The sequence below is a fragment of the Capricornis sumatraensis genome, chromosome 19 (assembly GCF_032405125.1).
Source record: "Capricornis sumatraensis isolate serow.1 chromosome 19, serow.2, whole genome shotgun sequence".
In the NCBI taxonomy this organism is placed as follows: domain Eukaryota; kingdom Metazoa; phylum Chordata; class Mammalia; order Artiodactyla; family Bovidae; genus Capricornis; species Capricornis sumatraensis.
In genome coordinates this window covers 74,211,067-74,225,383 of record NC_091087.1, presented here as the reverse complement: position 1 = coordinate 74,225,383, position 14,317 = coordinate 74,211,067, and the positions used below count along the sequence as shown (strand labels likewise).

Sequence of the window (14,317 nt, the reverse complement as noted above, 5' to 3'; positions counted from 1 at the left end):
GCCAACTTTTTCACTCTCCTCTTTCACTTTCATCAAGAGGCTTTTTAGTTCCTCTTCACCTTCTGCCATAAGGGTGGTGTCATCTGCATATCTGAGGTTATTGATAATATTGTTTAAAAACTCATACATACCATGATATCTCTTGAAAGTGAAAGTGAAGTCGCTTAGTCATGTCCAACTCTTTGCGACCCCATGGACTGTAGCCTGCCAGGCTCCTCCGTCCATGGGATTTTCCAGGCAAGAATACTGGAGTGGGCTGCCATTTCCTTCTCCATGGCATCTTCCCAACCCAGGGATCGAACCTGGGTCTCCCGCATTGTAGGCAGACGCTTTTACCGTCTGAGCCACCAGGGAAGTCTCCTACATGGCACTTAATATATTAAGTAGACTAAGGAAAAAGAATGCTTTACTTTGAAACTAGTAAATGAAATTTATTTGCCTTAATAATACTAGGGGAAAAAATACCTCCTTTTTGCTTTCCTTGTTTTGATCAATCTCCATGTCAATGGGGTTATTTCCATTTGTTTCTTCCAGTTCATCCTCACTGGAAGACAAAAACAAGTTACTGAAAGATTATTTTGTGCTAATTCTATTTAATATACAAATATAAGCAAGAAATTGATTTAATATAAAATCAGTATATGTTTTCAGAATGTTGAGAAAAATGTTTTTACAATTCAAATAAAATATCAACTCCATAGTTCTTTTAGTCTAAATGATTAAAAAAGCTATTGAAATAGGATTCTATCTCCCAAACCAAGCCTAGAACACTGTCACTTTATATTTGTAAAGTGTTTTCTCTCAACTGAAAATATCAAATTTAAGACTTTAATTCTCCTTAATTATCTAGTAGAGGACCAGGACATGATCATTAGATATAGCTGAGAAATTATTCAAGAACACAGGCTCATGATATTGGGAATAAATTCACCCACAAGTAAAATCTCATTTTCATGTCCCATCTGTGTTCCCACAGCTACACAATTCTGAGCACTGGAGGTTTCTGGTGGCCTGAAAAACTCAAAGTGAACTTCAAAATGAATGCTCACACCGATACGGTGCTTCAAATGCTTTGGTTTATATTCTTCCATGAAGTATTGGCAAAAAAAAAAAAGCTCTGTCGGGGGTAGGAGCTTTACAAAAATTGAGCATGACAGCCCCCAGAGGCCAGACACCTGCCTTGTCTGCCCACAGCTAAAGCCAGCTGAGCAGGGCTGGTGGCACCACACTCAGGGCTTTGAGTGCCAACACCCCTTGTCTCAGGGGCCCACCCCGGTGGGACGCCCACCAGCACCCCGTCCTCTTCTCTCGCGCCCAGGCCCGCACTGTAAGCAGTTCTGGCTGAGGAAGGCGCTGAGAGGAGGAAGGGCTGGGGGCGAAGGGGATTCTCCCCGGCCCTGTCATTCCCTTCACAGGCAGGTCCTGCCAGAAAGTCAGCCGTCTCCTGGGGTCTTCTGGGGCCTGTGTTCCTCCTCTATCTGCTTCCTGATGGTGGTGCAGGCGCACAGGGCAGACGGGAGCAGCCTTAGGCGGACAGAAAGTGAGAACCTGGGCATGTTCGCCAACCTGTTATGGTTCCACCCTCAAGGATGACAAACCCCAATCTTTCTTTTTTAGATTTAATTCTGATTTCAACTTAGCAAACTGCACCTGTTTGTAGTAATAGATTTATTTCACAAATGGTGAATTAAACCTAAGGTATAATAAAAACAAAAAATGTTAATCAAAAGTTGCTAACACTAAAAACAAATTCAATAGTTTGCTGCTTTTCTTTGGTTACAGAGAGTACTGATCCATAAATAGACCCACTGGCTACACGTGATACAGACCAAAAAATACGCAGACTGCCAAGGTCACCGTCTCACGGAATCTTGCAGCTGGAAAGAGCTCTGCACGTGTTCTTCCCATTGCTCTCATTCTATGCTTGTGCCCAGACCTTAGAACTCTCCAGAAGTGACACCCGATTATCAACTTGTCCCCACACGTCATTCCTTTCATTTGAAATCATAAAACACTCTCCTGAGACAGGGCCATGAAGATCATAGAGTTTATTTTATTGCTTCATTTTATTTTTGCATTGGCAATTTATAAAAGTAATATATTATAGAAAACATAATTTTTAAAAGCCACCTATATTCCTAGTAACACAAGACTCATTCTGTGTCTTGCCTTCAGACCTGAGGAGACAGAGGCCTGGGAATGAGTGCACGGACCCCACCAGTAGGCCTCTTACTGAGACCAGAACCTACTTCCGTGGGCGAGCACAGGCTGCCTCCACGCCTCTGCTGTACAAAAGGCTGGGGGCATGGTGTCTCAGGTGTGTCCTGCACACTGAGCTGTCCTTAAGACTAAGCTCCTTATAAAGAAGTCATAAAAGGATCCCCTACCAGCGCTCTCACTCACATACACAGAACAGATGGTCGATAAAGGGAGGAAGGATATCTAAACTGCAGATTTTTAACAAATCAGACATAAAAACATGTCAGCTGAATCCTGCAGAAGTGTATGAGTGAATTTCAACCCCGGAAGTAAGAGATTCCTTTTTGCTAAAGGAGACACCCCTAAAGGGAAGAGAGGAATGTGTGGGGAAGTTCACTCACTGTGACTGCAGAATGCTGAGGAAAGATGCCTTCAGAACGTAACACCCTGAACGCAGCTCATCTGTGTAAATTTTGGGTCCACTCTGAAGGCCCTGGGGAAACTGGTCCCTCTCCCTTTCCTCTGTGTGTCCACCTGCTCCTAGAGACGCCAGGGCCGTCAGAGCTCCCCGGACGGCTGGGATACCACCCGTGCCTACTGACCTCTCCTCCCGCTCACGCTTCTGTCTCCGAGCGTGGCGGTCCATCACGCTGGTTTTAGTCCTCGTCTTCTTCCAGGAGTAGTAGAACTTCACCAGACTTGCTATAGATTTATCAGGAAGCTGGACAGAAGAGATGAGCTGGTTCAGGTTTAATCTTTAAAGATCAAATGTGTGTACATATATTTCATAAGGATCACGCTCACATATTCAGAAATGTCATAAGTCACAGTCATTTTTCTCTGAATTCATAGAAGAACCCTCATCGATACAGTTTCAAATGACTGAAGTTTTGACTCCAAGTGAAACTTGGCCCATGAAAGACTGCAGAGTCAGTTGAAGGTGAATCAGGGTTTTCAGACTGCTGAAGCTTCTAACATAATTTCTAGGTTGTTTTTGTGACCGTCAATTAGTGTTCATGGTAGGAGTCCACCAAATACCATTCTAAAATGTGAGAGATCAGCAGAACTCCTCAGGGAAACAGTGCCTCCAATGCCACGCCTCACCCACTCACCATCAGAGACCCTTTCTCTCAAGACAGAGAGAACTTTAGGCAGTCCTGACCCAAGAGCTGGGCTGGGGGGCTATCAAGCAGGGAGGTGCAGGGAAATGTTGCCCACCCAACAGCTCCCACTGCACCAAACACAGGACCTTTCACACCGGAGGAGGGCAGCCCTACTGGGGCACTGGAAGGGGACAGGGGGCTGGCGTGCACACACAGTGGTCTCACCTACTCACCATTTGTTGGATTCTATGAAAAGTTTTCCCATGAAAACTAAAGGCTTGCTCAAACAAGACTTTATCTTCCACAGTCCACTCATCTGGGAAGGGGGTAAAGTTGGGCAAATCAGCCAATGATTTTTCAATATTATGCTTATGCCAAAAGAGCATCCCAAGAGCCTAGAAAAATAGTATCAGTGAAATTTTTAGACCAACAATGTGACTAAAACATCGTGGAAATGAGGCTGGCAAAGGGGAGCACATTGTACACCTTGACAAACACACATGGGAACTCACAGACAATGCCGCTGCGTGCCCCTCTGTGCACTAACTCGTTTATCTCAGGCCCTACAAGGTAAGTCCCCCTCTCCTCATGACTCAGACTGGAATACAGGGGCCTGAGAAACCCAGTCTGATGGTCACAGTGGACAATGGCAGAAGCAGCGGGCTCTGGAATCTGCTCTTATAGAAGGGTCACACTCTAGTGCCAGTGGACATGAAAAGAGGAAGTGACTCAAAGAGCATGCCACTGTTTTTCTTTGGCCAAAAAGTTCAAATATAAGAGTTTTGTTTTTCAGCTCAGAAAGGAAAAAAAAATACAAATGAGTAAGGAACAAAGTAGAAACAAGAGAATTTAGGAATACTCTTCTAAGAAAACTCCCCATAATTCTACTTTAAAGTGGAAATAATCATACTTTGGGAGACCAAAATCCTTACAAATTTCATACAAGTGCACTTAGCAGTCACCCAATAATAGTTACACTTTCTAAACAAAATGAAAAATTAATAATTTCTAAGCAGCTTTGTGAGGTTCAAGAGCAGGTTTTGGAGAAAGAGACATACATTTCTTGCTTCAAAAGATTCTGTAACTCCCTTCTTGTAACTGGCTTCCCTAACAGTTCTACCAGGTAAAATAACCAAAATTGAGGCCATGGCAAAAAGAAAGGGTCCATGTCTATGTAACCAAAATTAGTGGTATCCTTGGGCATTAGGGTAAATGAAAAAAAATTATTTACAGGCTGTAAAATCTATATCAATACAAAGGAAAGTATTAATCTAACAAGGTGATAATCTGAAATAATTGTCACTAAAAATAAGGCTGAAATAAGATATCACGCTTCTGGAGAAAAATTAATCTTGTGGATTTCTCATTAATTGGCTCCAAACAATTCTTAACACCTGAGTAAAATTTTACAACCTGAAAAATGATTCAAAACAATCAAAACAGGTCTGAGTAGATTTGAGGGTGACAACATGCGTCAGGAAACCACAAGAACAAGAAACAAACCATACATTCCAGTAAGAAAGCACTGTGCCCAAGTACCCACTGAGAGCCACTGCTGACCTGGGCAGCGAGGACCGGCGGAGCCCACAGACGCCCCTCCAGGCCAAGGGTCTCTACTGCCCGTCTCAGGCAGTAACAAGTGGATCAGAGCCCCTATAGCACTGCCAGTAACCACCAGGCACGGCAATGAGGAAACCACGCTGCCTAACACACAGAGCACGAGACACCTGACAGGTGAGCTATAAAACCCATTTTGAACAACAACAAAATCCCACCGTTACCTGCTCCATGTTGTACCCATGCTTCTCTTTGGCAATGGCGATGTATTCATCCACTGAAAAACAAGACAGGAGGCCGTGAACAAGAGCAGGCGGGCACGGTCTATGGGCACCAGAACTGGTACTAATTTCATGCTTCAGGCTGCCACGCGTGAGGATGAAGACGAAGGCAAGACCGGAGTGAAGCAGAGCCTACACAGTGTCACCTCGTTACGGATCTTACACGCACAGGTCTCACAGAGAAGTGGCGGAACGAATAAATACAGCTCTTATTTCTGGATGGTGAGGTTATGATACTGGTCTTTCCTTTTTTTAAAACAAGGTTCTACTTAAATTTTCTCTTCTTTTTTTTTTTACTTAAATTTTCTATGATAAGCAAACATTACTTTGGCACTTGAAAACATAATTATTTATAAATAAAAAGAAATATGAAATGGGGGTTTATTCTCAGACGCAAGAGCAAGCAACCTACTTTCATGATAAAGAAAATCTCGGCAATAAACCACAGGAACAGCACAGAGTACTTGCTCTCCAAGTCCGGCACAAGGTGGCGAGCGCCAGCACGCACTCACGAAAGGAGCTCGAGGAGACTGCCGGGCTCACACTCCCTCAGCTGCCACCCCAAGGAGGGCCCACATCCTCGCTACACCTCCCAGCTACACCTCCCAGGCTTTCTCCCGGAACAGGAAGAGACCACTAACCAACAGCACCTCCTTATGCTCCTGTGTGACTCTCCTTACCAACTACAAAAGCAAGACAAACTCAGAAAGGAAAATGCAGGTGGCACAGAATTGCAGGAAACAAACATGCACTCCTTCCAGCCCTAAGACCCTTCCCTCAGATCTCACTTTCCAGGGGCAATGACCAGACTCGCGCTGAGGGGACAGGCTAAAGGGACAGAGCGAGCAGAAGACGCCTGAGAGCCAGAGCGCCTGGTCTCAGCTGCGATCAGCCACACCGCACCAGCCTCCCTAACTGCAGTAAAGCTGACCACCAAGTAGGAAACAGAAATCAACTCTGAGAATGAATTCAAGTTCATTAGCATATATTCTAATACCAGGGGGGATTTTTTTTCTACTGACAAAAGACCCAATTTAATTCAGACAGTAACTACATATAGTGCATTTTAATAGTAAGGCACTAACTTTCTGTTTTTTTACATCTAATATACTCACAAACTGACTGGCTACTCCACTCAGAATAGAGTAAAACTCCCATTTACCTGAGAGTCAGTAAATGATAAAGGCCCTTGTTTGTCCCCAAAGTTGAAACTGGTGATTTTTTAATTGGGGGCTGAAATGTTTCAAAGTATGTCCCTTGCTTATTACTTCACAACAGGGTAAATTATGCCAAATAACAGAAAAATGATGGAAAGTTATTTAAAAAGAAAAAAAAAAAAAGGTCTTGAAAAGTAAGGTTGCTAAAGTAGGTGGCTGCATGCCTGCCTGAGAGAAGCCTAAATGCTGCCCGAGGCACCCTAGACCCCGGGGATGGACCTCAGGTCAGAGGACAAAAGCCAGGTAATGAGATGTGCTCAAGTCAAGAACACATAAGAGGAAGAGAGAAAAACAAACTACAGTCAACTGAGGGTCAGCCCTGGAGGTCTGCTTTATGGGTTCCTTCTTTTTATAAATATCTGCTGAATGAACAATAAACGCACCTCAAACTTCTGCTATATAGTCTCTGCAAGCATACAGGTTTCCAGAAGTTATTATTTACCTTCACAGAGTACGGAATGTGTGGTGTGTGCACACATTCGGGCATGTGATCCCCAGTCAGTCCTACGATCTTTAGACAAGTAAACGCACAGGCAGGCTGTGATGCAGGAGCCCTTGGGAGCCTGCCCTGCCCACCCTCTCAGGGCAGAACCACAGTCTGCTACATCAGTAACAGAGTCCACTAAAATGGTCCCCACTGTTTCTGATCAGATTTCCCTAAAAATATTACAAGGGAAACAAAAGCTTCCTTTAGATGCTTTTTCTATCTTTATCTGTTCTTTTGTTTTTATATAAAAAATTAACTGGTGGTAGGACCAGTAAAACAGACTAAAACAGTGGATCCCAGCTGCTGCTGCTAAATGTAGATGTAACATTTGCCATGTTGTACACAGATTGCTGGGAGAAATACCAACAACCTCAGATATGCAGGTGATACCACTCTAATGGCAGAAAGTGAAGAGGAACTCAAGAGCCTCTTGATGAAGGTGAAAGAAGAGAATGAAAAAGATGGCTTGAAACTCAACAAGCAAAAAACTAAGATAATGGCAACCAGTTCTATCACTTCATGGCAAAAAGAAGGGGGAAAAGTGGAAATAGTAACAAGTTTTCTTTTCTTAGGTTCCAAAATCACTGCAGATGATGACTATAGCCATGAAATTAAAAGACACTTGCTCCTTGGAAGGAAAGTTATGATAAACCCAGACAGCATATTAAAAAGCAGAGATATCACTTTGCCACCAAAGGTGTGCATAGTCAAAGCTATGGTTTTTCCAGTAGTCATGTATGGATGTGAGAGTTGGACCATAAACAAGGCTGAGCACCGAAGAATTGATGCTTTTAAACTGTGGTGCTGGAGAAGATTCTTGAGAGTCCCTTGGACTGCAAGAAGATCAAACCAGTCAATCCTAAAGGAAATTAACCCTGAATACTCATTGGAAGGACTGATGCTGAAGCTCCAATACTTTGGCCACCTGATACGAAAAGCTGACTCATTGAAAAAGATCCTGATGCTGGGAAAGACTAAAGGCAAAAGGAGAAGCAGGTGACAGAGGATGAGATGGTTGGATGGCATCACCGAGTCAGTGGACATGAGTTTGAGCAAACTCCGGGAGACGGAGAAGGACAAAAAAGCCTGGCATGCTGCAGTTCATCGGGTCGCAGAGTCGGACATGACTTAGCAACTGAGCAACAACAACAAACAGCTAACGGTGGCTTTTTAAGTCATATCTTTTAGGTGTTCTTAGAGACCACCCTCAGGACTCAAACCTAAAGCAAAGGAAGAAAGACCTGTATCACAGCTACTGAAGTGACATCACCTGCCCTTGAAGGTTCGAAGAAATAAGTTAACATACGGGGGACCTTGCAGCTTAGAAAAGGATTACCGTCTGATACCTGCCAGTGAAAACCCAGTTTTTCCTTCTTTTCATTGTCCCCCTGCCCAGTGTTCAATAAAGGTTAGACAAACATCTGCTGAATGAATGCTAGCGTACTGTGATATGTACAATGTTAACATTTTAGGTTCTTTTACTAGCAAGGTGAAAGGCAGCACCTATCATCAAAAAGGCTACAGATAACAAATGCTGGAGAGAGTGTGGAGCAAAGTGCACCCTCCTGCACTGCTGGTGGGATGGAAACTGGTGCAGCCGCTAGGGAGAACAGTGTGGAGGCTGTTACCACAGAACACGTGATCCCACTCCTGCACACACACTGGAAAAGACAGGCCCCGACATTCACAGGAGCACTGTTCACAAAAGCCAAGACACGGGAACAACCCAAGTGCTCACTAACAGGTGGCTTAAGGAGATGCAGTGCATTTGTACAGAGGGACTACTGCTCAGGCATAAAAAAGAATGAAATATTGCCATCTGCAGCAACATGGATGAACCTAGAGATTATTATACTAAATGAAAGACCAATATTATATATCATGTATAGGCGGAATCTGAAAAATAATACAAATCAATCTATACATAAAACAAACAGACTCACAGACAGAAAACAAACCCATGGCTACTGACGGAGAGAGGGACGGGGTAGATAAACTAGGCGCACGGGATCCACAGATACCAACCACCACACACAATTAGACAAGTAACGAGGGTTTACTGTATAGCACAGAGGGTTATATTTAGTATCCTGTAATAAGTTACAAAGGAAAATAATCTGAATATATATATATATAAACCTGAACCACTTTGCTCTTCACCTGAAATTAACACAATACTGTAAATTAACTATACCTTAACTAAAAGAAAGAAAGGGAAGTAAAGAGAGGCAGCACAGGTTAGGCATGGGGTAAGACAGACTCAGGTCAAATCTTGGCTCTGTCTGTTGATAAAATGCGTTCGTATCCAGTGGTGCCTGACAAGCACTGTATTTAAGACTGTGCTACCCTCAGCAACTTGCTCACACCAGCAGAGCTAGGTTATCCCGTAACTGAAAACTACACCACGGAGGGAAGGCCTCCTTGTCCCCTGCTACTCAAAGAGCGCTCTGGACCAGCGTAAATTCAGCACAGCCACAGGCACAGACAGTGCTGTGACAGGCCTTGTCTCCCCTGCTTGCCCTCTCTGAGCCGTCCCCAGCCCTCATTCCCTTTCATCAGCGGTGGACAGGGACCCCTACCTCAGCTTCTGCGCTCTCAAGGCCCTCCCCACCACCTGCCTGGCTGCTTTACACAGCCTGCCAGGAGCTGTTGGCAGTTCATGAAGAAAATGGAACATTTTTTAAAACCTCTTGCACGGCTTTCTTAAGTAAAAATGAGCTTTCAATCTCAGAAAACAAAATTGACTCCCACCTGCTCCTATGAAAAACAAAGGATGACTGGATATTTGAGGTGGGGGACAAAGGTGAAACAAGGGAAACAAGAAAAGTACCAGCTGCCTGAGACAAAGAACGCAGGGGGGGTGGGGGTGGGGACATTCCCAGCACTTTCTATTATCTGGCAACAATAATCTTGATTTTGTCTCTAGAAGATTAAAGGTTAACCAGAGTTCATCCCAATCTGGGGCAAACAGCCACTGCAGGCAGAGTGGTTGACTGAGTGTGATCAGGTTGACGAGCAAAGTCCATGGGGCTTAGGGAAAGGCCCAGGCTCTGCCCCCACCAGTCTTCCCCAGTGCACTCGGGACAGGACCGGGGTCATGGGCGAGCTACAGGCAGACTTGCCTTGTGCAGCTTAGCTGCCACTCTCATCTGTCATCAGAAGTAGGAGAGTCAAACACAGCGTTAAGTGTATTCTGCTTTAAAAACAATCCTATCATTGCATAATGCCGTGTTTTTAAAAACTTGAAAGCTCCTACAGAAACAGCCAGGAAGAATGGTCTAATCTTAAATCGTGATGGATGCATCACTCTAATCCTTTAAAGAACTACACAGACTACACAAACCATGCCTTTTTCGACAACAACTTACCATTATGCATAGCACAACTGAATGAGTTGTTTGGGGGGTAACATCATTTAAAGGTAGAATGTGTGTGAGATTTATCAAGAAAATGTACAAAATTTAACAGAGCTTAGTCAAACATTTACTGAACTACCCTCACTACGTACAGAACACCGTATTAAACAGCAGGCCAAATACAAAAGAAAGACGATTTCCTGCAGTGCCGTGACCCAACACACAGGTGGCAGAGGAGAACACGAATGCATGCGGCAGCAAGTGCAGTCGCAGGGCAGCCTGAGAAGGCAGTGCCGCTGCTGACGGCCACTCAAGAGAAACTTCCTGAAGACTCAACAGCGGTTCAGTTCAGTTTAGATGTTCAGTCGTGTCCGACTCTTTGCGACTCTGTGGAGCTGTACTGATTAACAAAAGTCACTAACGTCTGAGAAGCTGCTACATGTGGGCCACTGGTCTAAGCTCTTTACCAGGCTTCTCTTTTTAATCCTCTCCAATAATTCTACTATCACTCCCATCCACAAACGAAGACACTGAGGTGCAGAGAGGTTAGGTCACTTGGCCAGGGTCACACAGCTGGTAAAGGCAGAGACAGGACTCTTGTATCAATGCACCCCGAGTGTTTGGCCCCAGGACCCATCGAGTTAAACCTCGGTTAGCAATCCTCTCTCCTGAGTAAGGGAGACAGGAGAAGCTCACTTCAGATAAGGACAGCTCCATGGCAGAGAATGCTGAGCAAGGCAGCAACACAGTCTATTCCGTTTGAATGGAGTCAAGAAAACAAAACTGTGGTTGATGAAGGAAGTGACGGAGTCAGAAGCTAACAGACAGATGACTGCCTTGAGCAAAGCTTCATAGGTTTTTATATTCATGTTCTAACCTGATGATCTAAATGCTCCCAGTACCATTAGTAAGAATCTCAAATTCGACTGCAAAACTGGGAAGCATGCAGAAGAAAACTGCCACAGTAACCTTAACTCACCCTTCCCTCCCCAGATACTGCAGCGACCTGGAATACTTGTGATCCTGCACAGTCTATGCAGAGCAAGAGGCTGACACCTTTGCGGAGGACAAACCCACAGGCTTAGGACAGCTGTAAAGTTTTTATCATCATATTTACTATAGCTTCAGGTGCTGCAAAGGAAATACGGTACCACTTTCTCTCTCATAACTCAAAAACAGCATGCTAAAGTTTTCTTCAAGAATATGATAACAAATATTGTGGCATCTCCTTGAGCTATTAAAGAAATGAATCATCACCATAACTCGCTGAGAATCAAAATGAGCTTGAATCGGTTAGGTAAAGCAATTGTGCCACCTGGTGGGCACAGCCATCACTACAACATTTCAATGATCCCTGTGATATCTCGAGGTGGGAGTAGTGGGCTGAGACTCAGCCAGAGACTCAGTCAGGCTATGATGAAAGCACCAGTCCCTCCTTGTCAGGGATAAAATATGCTTCCTTTATGACAATGCCATTTCTTAATGTAGTTTTGTTAAAAGCCCACTTTAGAGAAAAAGTTTCCCCCACCCTCTGCACCCAAGTAAACAGTACAAATCCAGCCCAATCTCACAGACAATCTCATCAAGCGAAATAAGAAACACGAGCACCTCACTAAGCCACACACAGTGGCATTCAGCCTCGAGCATCTATTCCTACCCGGTCCACCCAGAATCAGCAGATATGACTCTGGACACATTCTCCCCCACCTCAGTGCCGCAGGGCCCTCCTCTAAGAGTAGGCAGACCATCATGCCTTCCAGGGCTAACCATTTAACTGTTAGATTTACACTTGCTTGTGTGTTGCATTAAATTTTTTTCCAATAAAAAGATAAGTGCACTCCTCCCCGTTTACTCTAGTACTCACACACAAAGGCATATGCCTATTCTCTGTTGTAGAAACTGATCATCACTGGAATGAAGGACATTTAGTTGTGACTAATCAAAATAACCATCCTTCTCCTTAAACATGGCCCAAGTCTGTGGCAAGGAGTAAGATGCACACAGTGGCAACTCGCCTGCTAGCCGCCTGCACCCCGTCACAGCACGTCAGCACCTGACGGCCACGGCCCCAAGGCAGCTGTGCCCTCAAGCCTGTCCTGTCCACTCTCGGGAGCTGCTCTGTGCACACAAGCTGAGGAAGGAACCACGCTCACAAGGTCTGCATCTTCCTCAATTAAAGGCAACCTTTCCTGACATTAAAAGAGGGAGAAAAAGACTAACCTTGACTCACCTATAATCTCACAGTGAACTACAGTGCAAACAGCCCTGGACGATGAGTAAGAGCCCTTAAGTTTCTATCAGGAACTTGCAGCTAAGTCCATTTCATCATTTGTCAAATAAGAAGTATTTTTATAAATTCTCTGTACAAAAATATACATAAATACTCAGAGGCACCGACTCAGTCCCTGAACACCACCAGAGCCATGTTCTGTTTCAGTAGTTTCCAATCCTGACTGATAAGAACTGTCTGACAAACATCTTTAGTACTGACTCAGGTTCCACCCTGTTTTGTAATGTATGTGTATAAATATGTATGTGTGTTCATCTTTATGAACATATATGTGTGTGCATGGATGTATACGTATACTTTATGCATATATAGAGCTTCTAGTAAAGTATGATGTGTGTAGAGAAAAGCACATATGTAACGATACAGCTAGGTTCATTTTCAGGAGATGAATACACTCAGATCAAATAAAGAATCCAATATACTCTTGATGCTATGGGTTTGTTTTTATAATGATCCCAGGTGACTATGATCAATCAATGAATTAGAGAGTAACACTGATGTGTAAAGAACAGTTCCCATTTTAATGTGACAGAAACCACCTCAATGAGCCCAAACATTTAAACAATTACACCAATATCAGAACTACAAAAATGAGGAGAAATGTGCTTTTTATGTTACTGTAAAATGAAGTTTCTAAATTTGTGAGTTGTGAATTTTAATCATGTGAAAGAATTTCCTTTCAAGCCTCCAGCTGAGGGGTTATGAACAGGGGAGAAAGGTGGAACAAAGGAAAGCAAGATCAGACAGTATGGTCTCTACAGTGTGGTCAAGAAGGGGCCCCCCCAGGGACACTTCAGCCATTCCCAGGAGGAGGGGAGGGGACAGCACCACGTAGAACTCAGCAAGAGGGATGCGGACAAGGGGAGCGGGCTCTGGTTGCGTCCAGAGGGCAGAGGTGGGCTCAGACCCCAGGGTGCCTAGTGGCAACTGTCAGGTCTTCTGACTTCAATTTACAGTCATCTAGAAAGTTGTGAATAGAGACCCTGACACATTTACCATATATTTCTATGAAAGTTTAGGCATTTACTACATACCTGTGAAACTTTCACTCATAATATAATTTTGAAAATGGGTACTGAAGTCATATGACTTAATACAGAAATAACTTTTTATATGCAGGTCCAAGGACGGTTCTCATCCCCTAAAAGCTAAAACTTACTTTAAAATCCCTAATTTGACATGATTTTAAGTTCTATACGTCTACCTGTTGAAAGCGTTAATTTTTTTCTTTAAAGTTCGGAGAGGTGATTTCCAGTTTCTCTCACTGTCCGACGTCCAGATTCCATTATGGGACCGAACCGTCATTTGTGCCTTTGCCCCCTAAATATCATGTCATCACTTAATCATGTAATACGCTACAATAGTGTTTATAATAATACCCAAATGCCATTGTTCTCATCTATGCTACTTGGACTTATCCACATTTCCTCTACATGAAATGCGTCTCTGCAGCATTTTCTAGGCATACTCCAAAGGTTGCATCCTTCCTTAAGGAAGTTTTACTTAGACACACCCAAAAGCAACTGTGTAATATCAGTAATACTTTAAACTTTTTGGTTTATTAAATCAGACAGCACACCAAGGGAGACCTGTGTGATAAGGGCTCAAACCAGAAATCTAGACCAACCTTGGCTACTAACTAGCTGAGGGACCCTAAACATTTGACCTAACTTCTCCAGATCCCAGGTTTTTGCAACTAAAAGGAAACAGTTGGACTAAAGGAAATACATATAAATGATCTGTTCACATTTCATTGCCCCCCTCTTTGTGCATCAGAATATAAACTTCCTGAATCCCTCCCTCCAGGTACCTACCAGGCATACAAGA

The 14,317-nt window shown here is 43.8% G+C and overlaps 1 protein-coding gene and 1 non-coding gene across 2 annotated transcripts in view; both read right to left on the bottom strand.

The window, feature by feature from the left end:
• RCOR1 (REST corepressor 1) overlaps window positions 1–14,317 on the bottom strand; it is a 115,634-nt gene that overhangs the window by 14,334 nt on the left and 86,983 nt on the right. Inside the window, exons 4-7 of the mRNA XM_068991313.1 lie at window positions 5,084–5,136; window positions 3,536–3,697; window positions 2,802–2,920; window positions 466–544 (exon numbers count right to left, since the gene is read on the bottom strand). Coding sequence (XP_068847414.1) covers window positions 466–544; window positions 2,802–2,920; window positions 3,536–3,697; window positions 5,084–5,136 — 413 coding nt within the window. The remainder of the gene's footprint in view (window positions 1–465; window positions 545–2,801; window positions 2,921–3,535; window positions 3,698–5,083; window positions 5,137–14,317) is intronic.
• On the bottom strand, window positions 282–354 carry TRNAC-ACA (transfer RNA cysteine (anticodon ACA)). The gene has a single exon. It is a non-coding gene; the product is annotated as a tRNA-Cys (tRNA).